Source organism: Lithobates pipiens, unplaced genomic scaffold, assembly GCF_037356315.1.
Source record: "Lithobates pipiens isolate NorthernLeopardFrog02 unplaced genomic scaffold, aLitPip1_a1.2 Scaffold_18, whole genome shotgun sequence".
NCBI classification, from domain to species: Eukaryota; Metazoa; Chordata; class Amphibia; order Anura; family Ranidae; genus Lithobates; species Lithobates pipiens.
In genome coordinates, this window is record NW_027507758.1 from 347,713,991 (window position 1) to 347,728,384 (window position 14,394).

At 44.3% G+C, this 14,394-nt stretch overlaps 1 protein-coding gene across 22 annotated transcripts in view; it reads right to left on the reverse strand.

Moving 5' to 3' along the window:
• DLG1 (discs large MAGUK scaffold protein 1) overlaps positions 1 to 14,394 on the reverse strand; it is a 530,809-nt gene that overhangs the window by 206,975 nt on the left and 309,440 nt on the right. For all 22 annotated transcript variants that reach the window (XM_077487456.1, XM_077487444.1, XM_077487440.1 and 19 more), the window contains one exon: positions 1,638 to 1,794. In XM_077487456.1, the coding sequence (XP_077343582.1) occupies positions 1,638 to 1,794 (157 nt within the window). The remainder of the gene's footprint in view (positions 1 to 1,637; positions 1,795 to 14,394) is intronic.

The following is a 14,394-nucleotide window of genomic DNA, read 5'->3' on the forward strand; positions in this document are numbered from 1 at the left end:
GAGAGACATACCTAAAATATCACACAAGAGCAGTGGTAATCAACCCTGTTCTCAGGGCGCACTAACAGGCCAGGTTTGCAAGATAACTGAAATACATCACAGGTGATATAATTTGCTGCTCATTGACTGCAGTATTCTAGTCTGCATCTCCCCAAGGTAATACATAAAACCTGGCCTGTTAGTGGGCCCTGAGGACAGGGTTGATGACCACTGCACTAGAGGGTTTAATGTTACAGCGCGCCCCTCCCTTTTTAATTTCCCAACCTTCCCTCCCCTCTTTCCCCCCTTTCTTAACATCTTCCTTCTGTCATCACCCTGCTTTTCTTTTTTCTCCCTCATCTTTCCGGGCCCATTAATGAAACCTAACCTTACACACACACACACGCACACTTATTAGCTACCTAAATAAATCATCCTCACAAATCCCCCATGTTTGCCACGGGGGAGGCAGGTGGGGGTGATGCCTGTCGTGACGAATGCTTATAACTGCCCATAAAGTCACTGGTAAGTAGCCATACCTGTTTTTTGCTGTACTTTTTGTGTATATTGTTGGATACTTTATACGATATATGTATACATTTTCATGATTGCTTGATATATACCATTTACCTTATAGATTTATCCTCCTGGAGAAGAGGTCCCTTGATCGCGAAACTGTTGAGGATCTGTGAGTAAATTCTATAAACAGTAACCTGTTTGGAAGTCTACATACTTCCCCTGAGGGTCTAGTAGGACTGCTTCAGCAACTGCCCCTATTCCCTTATCATTTGCAAACAATTTATTCTGGATGATGGTACCTTTTATTCCCATTTCTATGAATCTTTGAACTTAAGGCAAAACTCACCAATTTCCACTTGTTGATTATTAAGTTAGCACTGTACTTTTTTGTTTTTTTCTCATGCAGACATGTACTTGTGCCACACACTTATCTAAAGCAGCATGGCTTAGCTCTTTCTGTATTGTGGCTAGGAATGTTGTTAAATAACATAGCAGCACTGATTACTATTAGAAAGATCTCAAAGCTGCATAAGGAATATTTCTAATACTGAATTACAGCAGAGTAATGTGTATATCATTATGGGCATGTGTCTACAGTTCAGTAATAAATACATAAAGCATGTAAGGGCAATATGTTTATCTGCTGCTGTGGCTGGAGGGTGAGAGCACATGCATGCTTTACAGCTATAAGAATTTCCTCTCACTGTGTGTTGTGCTCAGTAGTGTGGCTACAGAATGAGGGGTGTGATTTATGTTGAGGTGGGCTTGTTCACATTTACATGTACAGGCCAATTGTACCCTGACACATTCATTGCAATTTGCAACGCATGAAGGGAAATATTTTTTAATGATAGTGTAAAAAGGGGAGGATATGATGCAATCGCTGTTCTAACAGATCCTCCCTGGCAGAATACATGATGCATTTTTTGAAATACAGAGCTGACTTCCTGAAAATTCACTTTGACTTTTCATGTGTGTATGTTACTTAACCTGATTAACTTAAAAATACTGTGTATTGTTACTTTATGGTGATGATTTTGAATGTAGGCATGGTTTTAGTACATCATTCAAAGACTTAACAGTAGAACTGTAAAATGCTGCCACATGTATGAAGAAATATATATACGTAGAAAACATACAGAAATGATACGATCTCCTTTTCTGAGCTCTCCACTTAAATCTGCAGGGCCCCCTGCAAGAATGAATGAAATAAAGATTCCTTCACCATCTTCACCTCCAACTATGTTGAAGCCTAATCCAGTGGCCCCTCGATGCAATATAATTTTCCTTGGTTCACTATTAAAACAAAAGGAAAAAAAATGAAAAAAAAAAAAAATGGAAGAAATGCATTACCACTTAAGTAAAAACAGGGCAAAAAACAAACAAGCTTATGGGATTATATATGCTAAAGATGAAAACATTTCAAAATATCAGTAATTATGCCTTTGAAAATTAAAAATAGGATTTTTATAACAGCTTACCTGTAAAATCCTTTTCTTGGAGTACATCATGGGACACAGAACCACAGTAATTACTGTATGGATTATATGGCACCTTCAGGTGATGGACACTGGCACACCCTAGACAGGAAGTTCAATTCCCCATATAACCCCTACCCTTACTGGGAGTACCTCAGTTTTGTAGCAAAGCAATAACAAACCTGTAACCAGAAAAACAAAAATCTGCGATCACAAAAAAAAACAAAAAAAATTGATTTGCGACTCGAATCAAGTTTTTTTTTTTTTTGATGGATACCGCGCAGGTCCTGAGGAGCTGCGGGCAGGAATTTTTAGGCGAGGCCGCAACTTCAGCCTAGTCCGTGGCGTCTGGCCTCGGAGACTGGGCCAAAGCCACGGCCTCTCCTAAAAACTGCCCGGGCCTGCTCAGGACCATCACAGTGTCAGTGCCGGTCCTGGTGGTGGAAAAAAAAAAAATCGATTTACTAAAACTTTTAATCGATTAGACCTCTCAACTCGATTCAAGATTTAAATCGATTTTCCCCAGCCCTAGTCCCGTGATGTACTTCAAGAAAAGCATTTTACAGGTAAGCTGTTCTAAAAATCCTATTTTCTTTATCGTACACCACGGAACACAGAGCCACAGTAATTACTGTATGGGATGTCCCAGAGCAATGCCATCTGAGGGGAGGGGACACAAACAAAGTCAGGGTGCAATCAGACCCGAGGACCTATACTGCTGCCTGCCGTACACTGCGCCCAAAGGCGAAATCCTCAGGTCTTCTTACATCCAACTGATATAATCTAGTGAACGTTTGGACTGAAGACCAAGTTGCTGCCTTGCAGATTTGAGCCATAGAGGCTTGGTGATACACTGCCCACGAAGCACTAACAGACCTGGTGGAGTGCGCTTTGATTTGAAAAGGTGGAACTTTCCTCTTCATACCATGAGCTTGAATAAGTACTTGCCGAATCCATTTGGCAATAGTGGAATTCGACACTGTATGTCCTTTCCTAGGACGTTCAAGCAACACAAACAAAACATCTGTTTTGTGAACCTGAGTATTCGCCTTAAATAGATTTTGACTGCTCTCACTACATCCAAAGAATGTAGTGACTTTAGTTCCTTAGAAAAGGGTTCTGGAAAATCTGAAGGTAAAACAATATCCTGGTTTAGGTGAAAACCTGAAACCACCTTTGGAAGAAAGCTAGGATGAGGACACAATACTACTCTATCCTTGTGAATGATTAAATATGGCTCTTTACAAGAAAGAGCCGCCAACTCTGATACCCTTCTTGCAGAAGAAATGGCTACCAGGAAAACTAGCTTCCTTGTCAAAAGGACTAAAGGAATCGGCTCAAAAGGCTGTTTCTGTAACGCCGATAGAACTAAATTCAAGTCCCAAGGGTTCAGGGGTGCTCTGGATTAAGGCACGTTACACTCTATATAAAGCTTTGGACCAAAGAATGCGACTCAAGCGGACATTGAAACAATACCAATAAGACCAAGACTTGGCCCTTGATAGTACTCAAGGTCAGTTTAATCTCGAACCCCATCTGCAGAAAGGCAAGGATTCTACCTATGACATACTTTATAGGATGCCAACCCCTAGATTCACAACAGGAAACATATGCCTTCCAGACTCTATAATAAATTACTCTGGAAGCTGGTAGTAGATATGACTGAGTCTGAAAGCCCACAATTCTTCAGAATGTGGGTTTCAACAGCCAAACGTAGCATTGGCCTTAGCGTTTGTAAAGTAGCACGGAACACTGGTCCCTGCGATAGCAGGTCTGGACGTGGTGATAGGGGCCGTGGGACCCCTACCACCATCTTTACCATTTCTGCATACCAAGATCTTCTAGGCCACAAGAACTATTGACTTCTTTGTCCGCTTGATCCCGCACAGAAGTCGAGGTAGCAGCAGAATAGGAGGGAATGCATAAATCCGTGATGGATTAGATCCTGACAGGACAATATCTTAACCTGGAAGTCAAGGCTTCAAGGTCTCCAGGGCGTTTCATTTCCCCCCTGCCAATGTTCCACTGTTTGAGGATCCTGGGTGGTAGAAGGGGACCTTAATGAGCTTTCTTCCACTCAGTGAAGATGCGATTAAAGTTGGCAACTTTTCATCTAATCCACTGATAGGAAAAAAAAATTGGATATTTGTACTCACTGTAAAATCCCTTTCTCTGAAGTTCGACTGGCACAGCTCCTTTAAATCTTGACTTTAGGGTTATATTGCCACCTTCAGGAGAGGGCTAGGCAGAACATGTAAAACCAGCAAAACTACACAGCACCGCCCAGGGGGCGGTCCCGCTGGCTATAACCCCCCACTCTGCTTTCTGCAGTTCAGTTCGTCAAAAAGCAGTACAAACATAAATAGGAGGGGTGGGTGCTGTGTCCGTCAATGAACTTCAATGAAAAGGATTATACAGCGAGTGCAAAAATCATATTTTCGCTTTTGTTCATTGACTGACACAGCTCCTTTAAATGTTGACCTTAGGGACGTTCCCAAGCAGTGTAAAAAAATGAGGGGTGGAAACAGCAATAAATAACTTCACCCACAACAAAGAGGAACTCCTTAACAGAGGAGTTGCCAACTTAAACGGCCTCCAGCAAAACCTGCGGCCAACTTATGCATCCGAAGATGCGTTCACAACAACCTTGTAACTTAAATGAAAGTGAATTGCAACCTTACATAGCTGCCTGCAAAACCTTGCGGCCAAAGCAAACATCCAAAGATGCTACCACGTCAATTTGTAAAATTTAGTGAACGGATGACAAAGTCGCCGCTTTACACACCTGGGAGACAGACGCTTGATGTCAGAAAGCCCAGGAGGCTCCAATCGCCCTGGTGGAATGTGTCGTGACAGGAAGGGGGGCCACCTGCCCCTTAAAGGCATAAGCCTGAACCATGATCTGTATGATCCACTGAGAGATGGCAGTCGACGAGAACGCCAGACCCTTTTTTGGATCAGCCCCCGATAGAGTACTGATCTCCGAAAAGGAGCTGTAGCAGACAGATACACCTGTAGAGCCTGGACCACGTCCAGGGAATGTAAGGCAACTTCCTTCAGATGTGTCGGTTTAGGACATAAGGAATGGAAGCATGGTGTCCTCATTTAGATGAAAGGCCCAAACCACTTTCGGAAGAAAAGAGGGCTGTGGACGTAGCACTGCCTTATATTTGTGGAGAACAAGGTAGGGAGACTTGCACGACAAGGCCGCCAATTCAGAAACTCTCCTGGCAGACGTAATTGCCACTAGAAATACTACTTTCTGAGAGAGTGTCAACAAAGGAATCTCCCTAATATTTTCAAACGGCGGTTTCTGATGAACCGATAGCACCAGATTTAGATCCCACGGAGCCAGCGGTGGTGGAACCCCTTGCACAAATGTACTCACCAATGAGTGAGTCGCCAAGGGAAGCTGATAGAAGACAGCAAAGGCTGATATCTGCCCCTTGATGGTGCTTAAGGCAAGTTTCTGATCCACTCCTCGCTGCCCTTCTCTTGCCCTGGACACAAACCTCTGCACCTTCCAATTGAGCCAAGAGATCCAGATCTGGTGTGCCCCACCTTAGGCAAATGAGCCGAAATACATCCGGATGAAACAACCATTCCCCTTGGGCCAGCATCTCATGACTTAGGTAGCCTACCAGTTTTCTATGCCCGGAATGCCTACGGCCAACACGTGCCACTCCCGTGCTGCAGCCAAACTTCTTGTTCCTACTTGATGGTTGACATACGCCACCACCGTGGTGTTGTCCAACTGGATCCTGACCGGATGCCCCTGCAGCATCTTTGACCATGTGGAGAGGCACCGCCTGATTGTTCCAAGATCGAGCATTGATTGGCAGGTGGGATTCCTCCCGCCTCCAATGGCCCTGGGCCGACTGTACACCCAAACCCCCCCCAAACCGGTCAGGCTGACATCTGTTGTGATCACCGTCCAATGGAGAGGAAGGAACGAATTCCCGGACTGAAGGGCCGGAGACCTCAGCCACCAGAGTAGGGTATCCCTGACTAACTGGCTCACCTGAATTTGACAATCCAGGGATAACGGAGATTTGTCCCATTTTGACAATATTTCTTTCTGAAAGACTAGAGTGTGAAATTGAGCATACGGTACCGCCTCAAAAGTGGCTACCATGAGACCCAGGAATCGCATGCAGAAATGCGGAGAAAAATCAACTACAGTTCACCAATAACCACAGCGCAGCTTGAAGAGTCTGCAGCTTGTCCGAAGGGAGAAAGACTCTCGCTTCTGAGGAGTCCAGCAGTAAACTCAGGTACTCCGGGCGTTGAGTTGGCACCAACATTTTTAGGTTCAGTACCCAACCAAACTCCTGGAGAGTTTGCATGGTGATTGTCACATCCTCCCTTAATTGTGAGACGGAAGCTGCTCTCAGAAGGAGGTAGTCTAGGTAACCCACGATTGCGATCCCAAATTGCCTTAACGGCAGAATTGGGGCCAACACCTTGGTGAAGACCCGGGGTGCTGATGCCAAGCCAAAAGGGGGAGCCACAAATTGGTAGTGTTCTTCCCCGACTGCAAATCGCAGAAACATCTGATGCCTGAGGCATATGGGTACATGTAAGTATGCATCCTTGATGTCCAAGGATGCCAGGAAGTCCCCGATGGAGTGCAGCGACCACAAAGTGAACTGATTCCATCCTGAACCTTTGCACTTTCACAAAGCTGTTGAAGGCCTTGAGGTCCAGGATTGGACAGACCCCTTCCTTCTTTGGCACTACAGATTGGAGTAGAATCCCTGAAACCTTTCCAGCGTCGGTACAGGTACTATCACCCCGTGCAGTAGCAGGTCCTGTACTGACCCAAACAAGGCCTCCCGACAAGCCGGAAGCAGATTAAGGTTGGAGGGAAAGAATCTGGTGGACAAGAAAAAAAACCGCAAAAACTCTTGTATCCCGATGAAACCAGTTTGCAGACCCATTGGTTGGACAGTAGGGAGGTCCACTGAGCTGCAAACTCCTGAAGGTGACCCCCCCCACCCGAGAGTCGGGCAGGGGGCAAACCTTCATGCGATCAAATTTTTGCTCATAGGATTGTTTGGCTTGTGAAACCAGGAATGCTTTTTTCCTTCAGCAGGCGCCTTGTCGGACTGGGAACCCTTACCTGCTGACTTGGACGGCGAAAAAGCGGTTTCTGAGTGTAAAAAGAGGGCCCTTGCCTACGGCATGGCTCCTTACCGTTCCTCGACTGTGGGACCAACGTGCTCTTCCCACCGGAAACATTTTTAATAATGTCATCCAGCAAGGCTCCAAATAGCCTGTCACCTTGGAAGGGCAAATACATCAGTGCTTTTTTAGATGCCTGGTCTGCAGACCAGCATTTCAGCCAAGTCAGGCGCTGTAGCACAATGCTGATACTGATGTTCTAGAGAGCAGGGGGACCGTATCCAGGGCCACATCACAGACATACTTAAGGCCATGCACCAACTGATCTGCCAGTTCTACGCAGACTGGGGAAGCCTGTTGCTTCTCCAATTCACGGTGCAACAATTTAGCCCATTCAGTAAGCGCCAACGACACCAAGGTCATGGCCAACACAGGTCTTAACGCTGACCCCACCACCGTAAACATGGATCGGGCCACCCACCGTAAACATGGATCGGGCCACCCACCATAAACATGGATCGGGCCACCCACCATAAACATGGATCGGGCCACTGCCTCAGCCCTCCTGTCGGCAGGGTCCTTGAAAGCAGGAGTCCCTTTTACCGGAATCGTGGTTACTTTATTCAACCTGGATACCGGGGGGGGGGGTGGTGGGAGTCAACGACTGGAGGAGATGCTAATTTTTTCAGGAAGCTCTCCTCAAAAGCGTAACATTCTTCTCATGACTGAAAAGGCCCATTGCGGGCTTCCCCATTCCTTGTATATAAACTAATCAAAATAAGTAAAAAATGGAAACACCTACTGCTGAGCAATAGTCCAGCAACTGGACTATTGTGGCTATTAAGCTCAGCCTGATGCAAAATAAATGTGTCCTGGGAATGCCTGTGTCAACCAACACTCATATGCAACCCGTCTGCTCTGTGTCCCTCCTTTAGCTATATGCACCTGAAAAAAGGTGCACTTTTTAGTTACACAGCCCGAGTCGGGCGCTGAACCACGCCAACGCTGCTAAGCCCCGCCCCTTTATTCCAACTACCCACCACACACCCCCCTCCATCTTTTTCAAAGATGCAGCTTTCCCACGAGATCGGGCTCAGATCCGCCAAATGGTATATGGAGGAGAGCTGGGGTGGAGGAGAGGAGCCGGATGGAGAATCGCCGTAATGGCGGTGGCAAAGTGGCACACCACCGACTGAGCCACGCTCACTCTGCCTCCTGGGGTGAAGCTGTCCAGGTGGGGCAACATTCCCTAAAGGAAAAAAAAAACAAAAAAAAAAAAAACCCTTCCCTGCGTCTTACCTGGGGCTTGGGCTGGAGGAAGCATGCACCTTGACACAGAGGCAAGACGGCCAAACATGGAATCAGGTACATGCTCTTGACAGCCCCCGGTGGTGACCATAGGCATGACAACATTTACTTTAAAGGAGAAATACCCACAAGAATTAGAAAAATTCCTTAGGAATCTCCCTTGCCTTATCCAGCTGCAGGGTTCTGTGGTAAAACCACTCCATTGGCTTCTGTCCAAAATTGGCCCTAGTATATGAATAGGGACCTTGGATTGTAGGCTCCTTGAGGGTAGGGACTGATGTGAGTGTGCGATGTAGGGAGATAGGGACAGTTGTAGAAACTCACTCAGGTTGAGCTGGATGGACTTGTGTCTTTGTTCAACCTTACTATGTAACTATATAAAACCAGACAGACCCAATCTTGACCTCTCACGGTGGACTCTGTTAAAAAACCTTCAGGGACTGGGGCCCTCTTTTTTTTTTATCGGGGATCCACAGCCCTGGGCCTGTAAAAAGCACCATGCCAGGAATATGGCTGAAAAAAAACCACATACGGATCCCGGGGTCCAGCTCTCTAAAAAGAGAAGTGTTACAGGTAAAACCTTGTTTCTTCGGACACAATGCCTACCATTCAATTCGGTCTGGAAAAGACACTTTGAATGGATCTGGTTGCATGGCTTCCCCTGCAAGGAATATTCCATTGGAGCTCAGCACAGTACATCTTTACTAGTGACAAACACTAGCGAAAAAACTGAGGTACTCCCAGTAAGGGGAGGGGTTATATGGGGAATTGAACTTCCTGCCTAGGGTTTGCCAATGTCCATCACCTGAAGGTGCCATATAACAGATACAGTAATTACTGTGGCTCTGTGTCCCGTGATATACGATAAAGAAATATTTTATTAAAACTTTAAGAAACTAGCATAATGAGATTTTGTACTTCCTGTAACATCCTTTTCTTCAAGTTAATTGAGGGACACAGAAAATGTAGGAATCAAACATGCTATACTGCTGCCTGCTGGGGGTTGGGATGTTTGTAAATAAAAATTTTGAAGCCAGTTCCTTTATAACCTCACTTCTCAGCATCATGCCTCAGTTTATGAGCACACACAGTGACATGAACACAGAGCACAGGAACCTGTGTCCCTCCATGGAGAAGAGGAAAAAAAAAATGAAAGTGAACAAAGCATTTCCCTCTATAGTTTCTACTTGTCAAAGAGCACCAAGGGTCATTTCTGTCTGCTGCTTCATTCTTCTATCAGTATGAATCACTTCTGACAAGTTTTCCTGACACCAAGATAAAAAAGGTGACAGGGGAGGGTCTCCCAGCAGATTGACAGATTCAGCTTAGCTCCTGTGTGCTGTGTGAAGGGTGCATGTTCCTTCCCTCCAGTCAACTGTCAGAGCCCTACTCACTTAAGACAGCTCAGACAATATATATATATATAAATTCTGATCTGAAATGGATGTAAAAAAAGAATACTGCAGATGAACAGGTACTAATGTAGGATTTGTTTCACCTCTGTGTATTACCTGAGGCCAGTCACGTCATTGGGTATATGTGAGGGATTACAACCACTTCACGTACAAAAATCTTGTTTTACACTTTTGTATGTTAAACATCCATTATAGGGGCAGGAATTTTTAAGCAACCTGGAAGTCCAAAAGTCTAGCATACCTAATGCATGACTTCAAGTAAAGGAATTCAGGACAGACAGAACACATCTAAAAAAGGATCAGCCAGTCAACAGCAGGAAGCCTACGATTAATACTGCCAACCCTTAACTTCAGGAAAAATGGAGGTCCATCATTTGGAAGATTATCTTGCAATCCCACATGGGTGTGAGAGGCCCAACAGCATAAAATAAAAATTTAAAGTTACTAACTCTGAGCCCTCCATATAGGGTAGGGAAATCGAGACCCACACAGGCAGGGAAGAGGGTATACTGTAACAGACTGGCGTGTAGAACACCAACACTAGAAGATGAAGATGCACTCCATCCAAGCAATGCCCAGAAGTGTTCCTGGGGTGTGATAACTACACTGCAACCTGCCTAAAGGCTCATTAACTATATCAAAATAAATGTGCAGTTGCAGTATTCCGGACAGTGCTGTCCACTGACCACCCATTACCCTTTAGGGATGGATGCTTTCTTCCAAGGGGGAAAAGAAGAGCACACAAGTGCTGGACCTTCACACTCGAGTGCAGGAATCATCCCCTTGAGGGGATCCCAAAATAAAAAAATAAAAAAATTAGTTTAGAAAAGACAAAGCTGCTGTTAGGAACGACACTCTACAGCTGTCCAGTGTAGAAGGCAGGTGTGCAGACTTGTCATAGGGAGAGTTTCCCAAGCTTTCTGAAAGTGAAGGTACTGCATAATTTAGGAGATTACCAGTTCAGAATACTGCCCTACAGAAGGACCTAAAGGATTTTTTGTCTTTATATTCCCAAGTGCTACATACAAAACTGGCTAAAGCTGCCCATATATGGATCAAAATTCAGCCAGTTCAGCAAAGAACAAGCAAACGTCAATCCAAGTATGAGCACTGCTGTTAAATCGAAGTTGATCTACTGATCGACAATTGTTCAACCACCCTGTCAGACTTTAGCCGGTCGATCAGCTCTGCAGGCTATAGACTGCAGAGACATCAGTGTATACCGATGGCAGGCTAGACTCTTCACTGTCAGAATACAATGACAATGGGAGGATTCCCGACATTCCTTTCGAATGTGTGGATGGGAGAATCGAGTCCGTTCTTGTTTTTGTTATTTATTCAACTTACTGTTTGAATGAAAAAAACCTGACTCCGCTAGCTTTAATTGCCTCTGCATATAAGATCTAAGTGGCAATTCCTATGACTGATGAGAAAAGGGAAGAGAGATTTGTTTCTCTCACCTTTCAATTAGCCCAGCAGTAAATAATTAATTTAATTGCATATTGTGCAGCAGACAAATCTCACCCCGTCTTTATGCTATTGGTCATATGTCCACTTAGAATTGTACAAGATATGCTCCTCTGTACATGGGAGTATGGGCTGGTGTAACCTGTTGCATCAGAACTGTCCTCTATGTGCGTCTTCGAGAGGACATTTGCATCAGATAGAAAAAAAAACAAATAGGCTTCAAGAGAGGCAAGGCCATGCAAATTCACAAACCCAAACAGATTGTGTTGATGAGGGTGACCAAGTTATAGTAGATGGGCAGTGGAACAGGACCAGCAAGAGTGTGATGTGATGCTTAATAAGCAGTAGTAGCAGAATGGGGCTTCATTGAGGCTAAATGGTGGAAGAAAGAGCACATAGTGCAGCCATGCAACATTCCACCTTATGGATGACTTAAGCTAGAGTCCCTTGGCCTTAACCATTGCAAAACCAGTGATGGCAGAACATTTTCTAGTTCAAAACTTTTATTGAAAAATTTTGGTAGGTTAGGTGTTAGATCAGATAACAAAAACTAAACAAAGGAAGGAGTATTGTGCATTATAAAATAAGGACTCATGCACACTGGACGTTATAAAAAAAAGCCAGTAACCTTAGCTGTAGAGAGTTTTTCAGCAGCGTTTTATGATTTTTTTTTTTAGCTGCAGCATTTTTTTTAGCAAAACTATACTGTCATAAAACCTTACAGCTCAAAAATGCTGACAAACGCCGATTAGCCACGTTTTTCAGGTTTTTTTTTTTTTTTTTTTTTTACAGAGTTAGAGCATTTTTACAGCTGAAAAACTCCTGTCCAAACCCACTAGTTCTGGGTTTTCCAGCCAAAAACAGCAGCTGAAAAACCTCATGCACACCGGATGTTTTTACAGCTTTTGGGTATTTTTCTGTTTTTTTACAGCTGAAAAATGCCTCTGAGAACCCACTAGTGTTTTTTTTTTTTTTCTTACAGCCCAAAAACACCCTCGCTCAAAACAGCCTACGTGTGCATGGACACATAATAAACTCTTGAAAAATTTTATCCTGACTATATAAAAAAAAAGTCTGAAGCCAAAAACAGCAGCTGTAAAAACGTCAAAACATCCAGTGTGCATGAGGCTTTATAGATAAATGTGTATACTTGTTTAGGATAAGAGCCGGTTCACACTGCGGGCGATGCGAGGCGACACGACTCGCCGCGCTCTCGCAAGTCGCCCCCGTTCTGTACAATGGAACCGTTCTGAGAGGAGCGACTCGAGTCGCTCCGACTCAGAAAAAAGGTTCCTGTACTACTTCTGGGCGACCTGGGGGCGACTTGCATTGACTTCTATACAGAAGTCATCTGCAAGTTGCCGCTGAGGTCGCGGCGAGGCAAGTCGGCGTCGCCTCGCATCGCCTGCAGTGTGAACCGGCTCTAAGATAAGCATGTACAGAGATAGATAACATACACAAATTAGTATCAAAACACATTCTTAAAGTATAACTAAAGACAACATGTTTTTTTCTTCGTTTTGGATAGAGTGGAGATGAATAAGAACTCCATGTTAGACTTAATGTACACAGGACGTTTTACCACCTCTCCTGAACGATTTAACTTGACAGAGCTAGGTAGGAGAGCGAGCGAGCAGGGAGAGTGTTATGGGACACAGATGATTTTATATTGCGCTATATTGCAAATTTCTTGGTACCAAGAAGTTTTTCTTGTGACATGATCCAGGAGATTTTGCTTTTGGCAGAGCCGATTGAGATTGTGGGTTTTTTCAAGACACGGGCAATGGAGCCCTATTGAAACGGTATACTAACATCTAGTGGATGGTGATAAAAGAGCTGATGAAAGGTGGAATTATCATTCTCTTAAAAGGTGCAAATTTCTTGGCGTTTTGGCGAGTGCATCCCCATAGGGGAGATTTCATTGCACAGGGTGATCCTTGGTGGAAGCTTTTCATCACAGCGATAAAACGCATCCATCTTATCAGTCCATATCTTTTATCAACTACTGACAATTTATATTGGACAGTATATGGGAAGCGCTGCTGCAGTATTATAAAAGGACTTTGAGTTTTTTTAAGATATTGCCATTTTCACAAGAAACTGAAAAAAAGAAATTTTAAAAGAAACAGCAGCTTCATATGGGAGTAGATCTCTGATATAATTATTTATAAAAACTATAAAAACTATGTACTAACAGGTGGTTCTCCTTAAAGCGCAGAGGGGGGTTCATTGTGGGCGGGTGAATAGAACTCCAGATTTTGCTAGATAATCAGACCTATTCCTTTTAGGGCTGCCTAACTTCTGGTTTCCCCTTGGTGGTTTAATGTAGGCCACAGATGTGGCATTGTCTGACTGCACCTTTACTAGGTGACATTTAGCAGAGGGGTCCTAGGGTTCGCAGTTACAGAATATTGATGGGAAGCCTCAACTCCAGTAGGGACAAAGTGTCCTGGAAAGGTAGGGAATTGTAGATCCCCCACCGCCCCAGCCATATAAGACTGGTGTCCATCATTGCCACGTTGCAGGAAGAGGTACGGAACAATTTTCTGGATTGTAAGGCCAAGTTGGAAAACCACCATGCCTGGGTGATATTTAACTGTCTGGACAGCAGTAGTGGACGATCCAGAGAAGGGATCCGTTTGTCCCACATTGTGAGAATGCTGAACAGCAAAAGATTTGTAGAGTAACTTAACAAAAGAGAACTGCCTCAGGGAAGGCTATTATGAGGCACAGAAACCTTATGCAGAAGTCAGTCAAGAGATGCCTAGTTGATCTAAGAGTAGGAAAACTGAACTTTATAGAAGCAGCCTTTTCCTGGGGAAGAAAAAGTTTGGTCTGGGCCATGTCTAGAACTGGTCCCAGATGCTCCAAGCAATAGGAAGGCAGGCTGGAGGACAGACTTCTTAAAGTTGATCTCCACCTTAAAGTTTGAAGGAGCTGGGTCATCTTTGAACATTGGAAGACAAGACAGTGGCTGAGGAGTCTTTAACCACTTGACCTCCAGAAGATTAACTCCTGTTTATTGCGACACAGTGCTGTTACTTTAACCGACAATGCTGCACCCAAATAAAATATAGTATTTTTCGTCATAATTACCTGTAAAA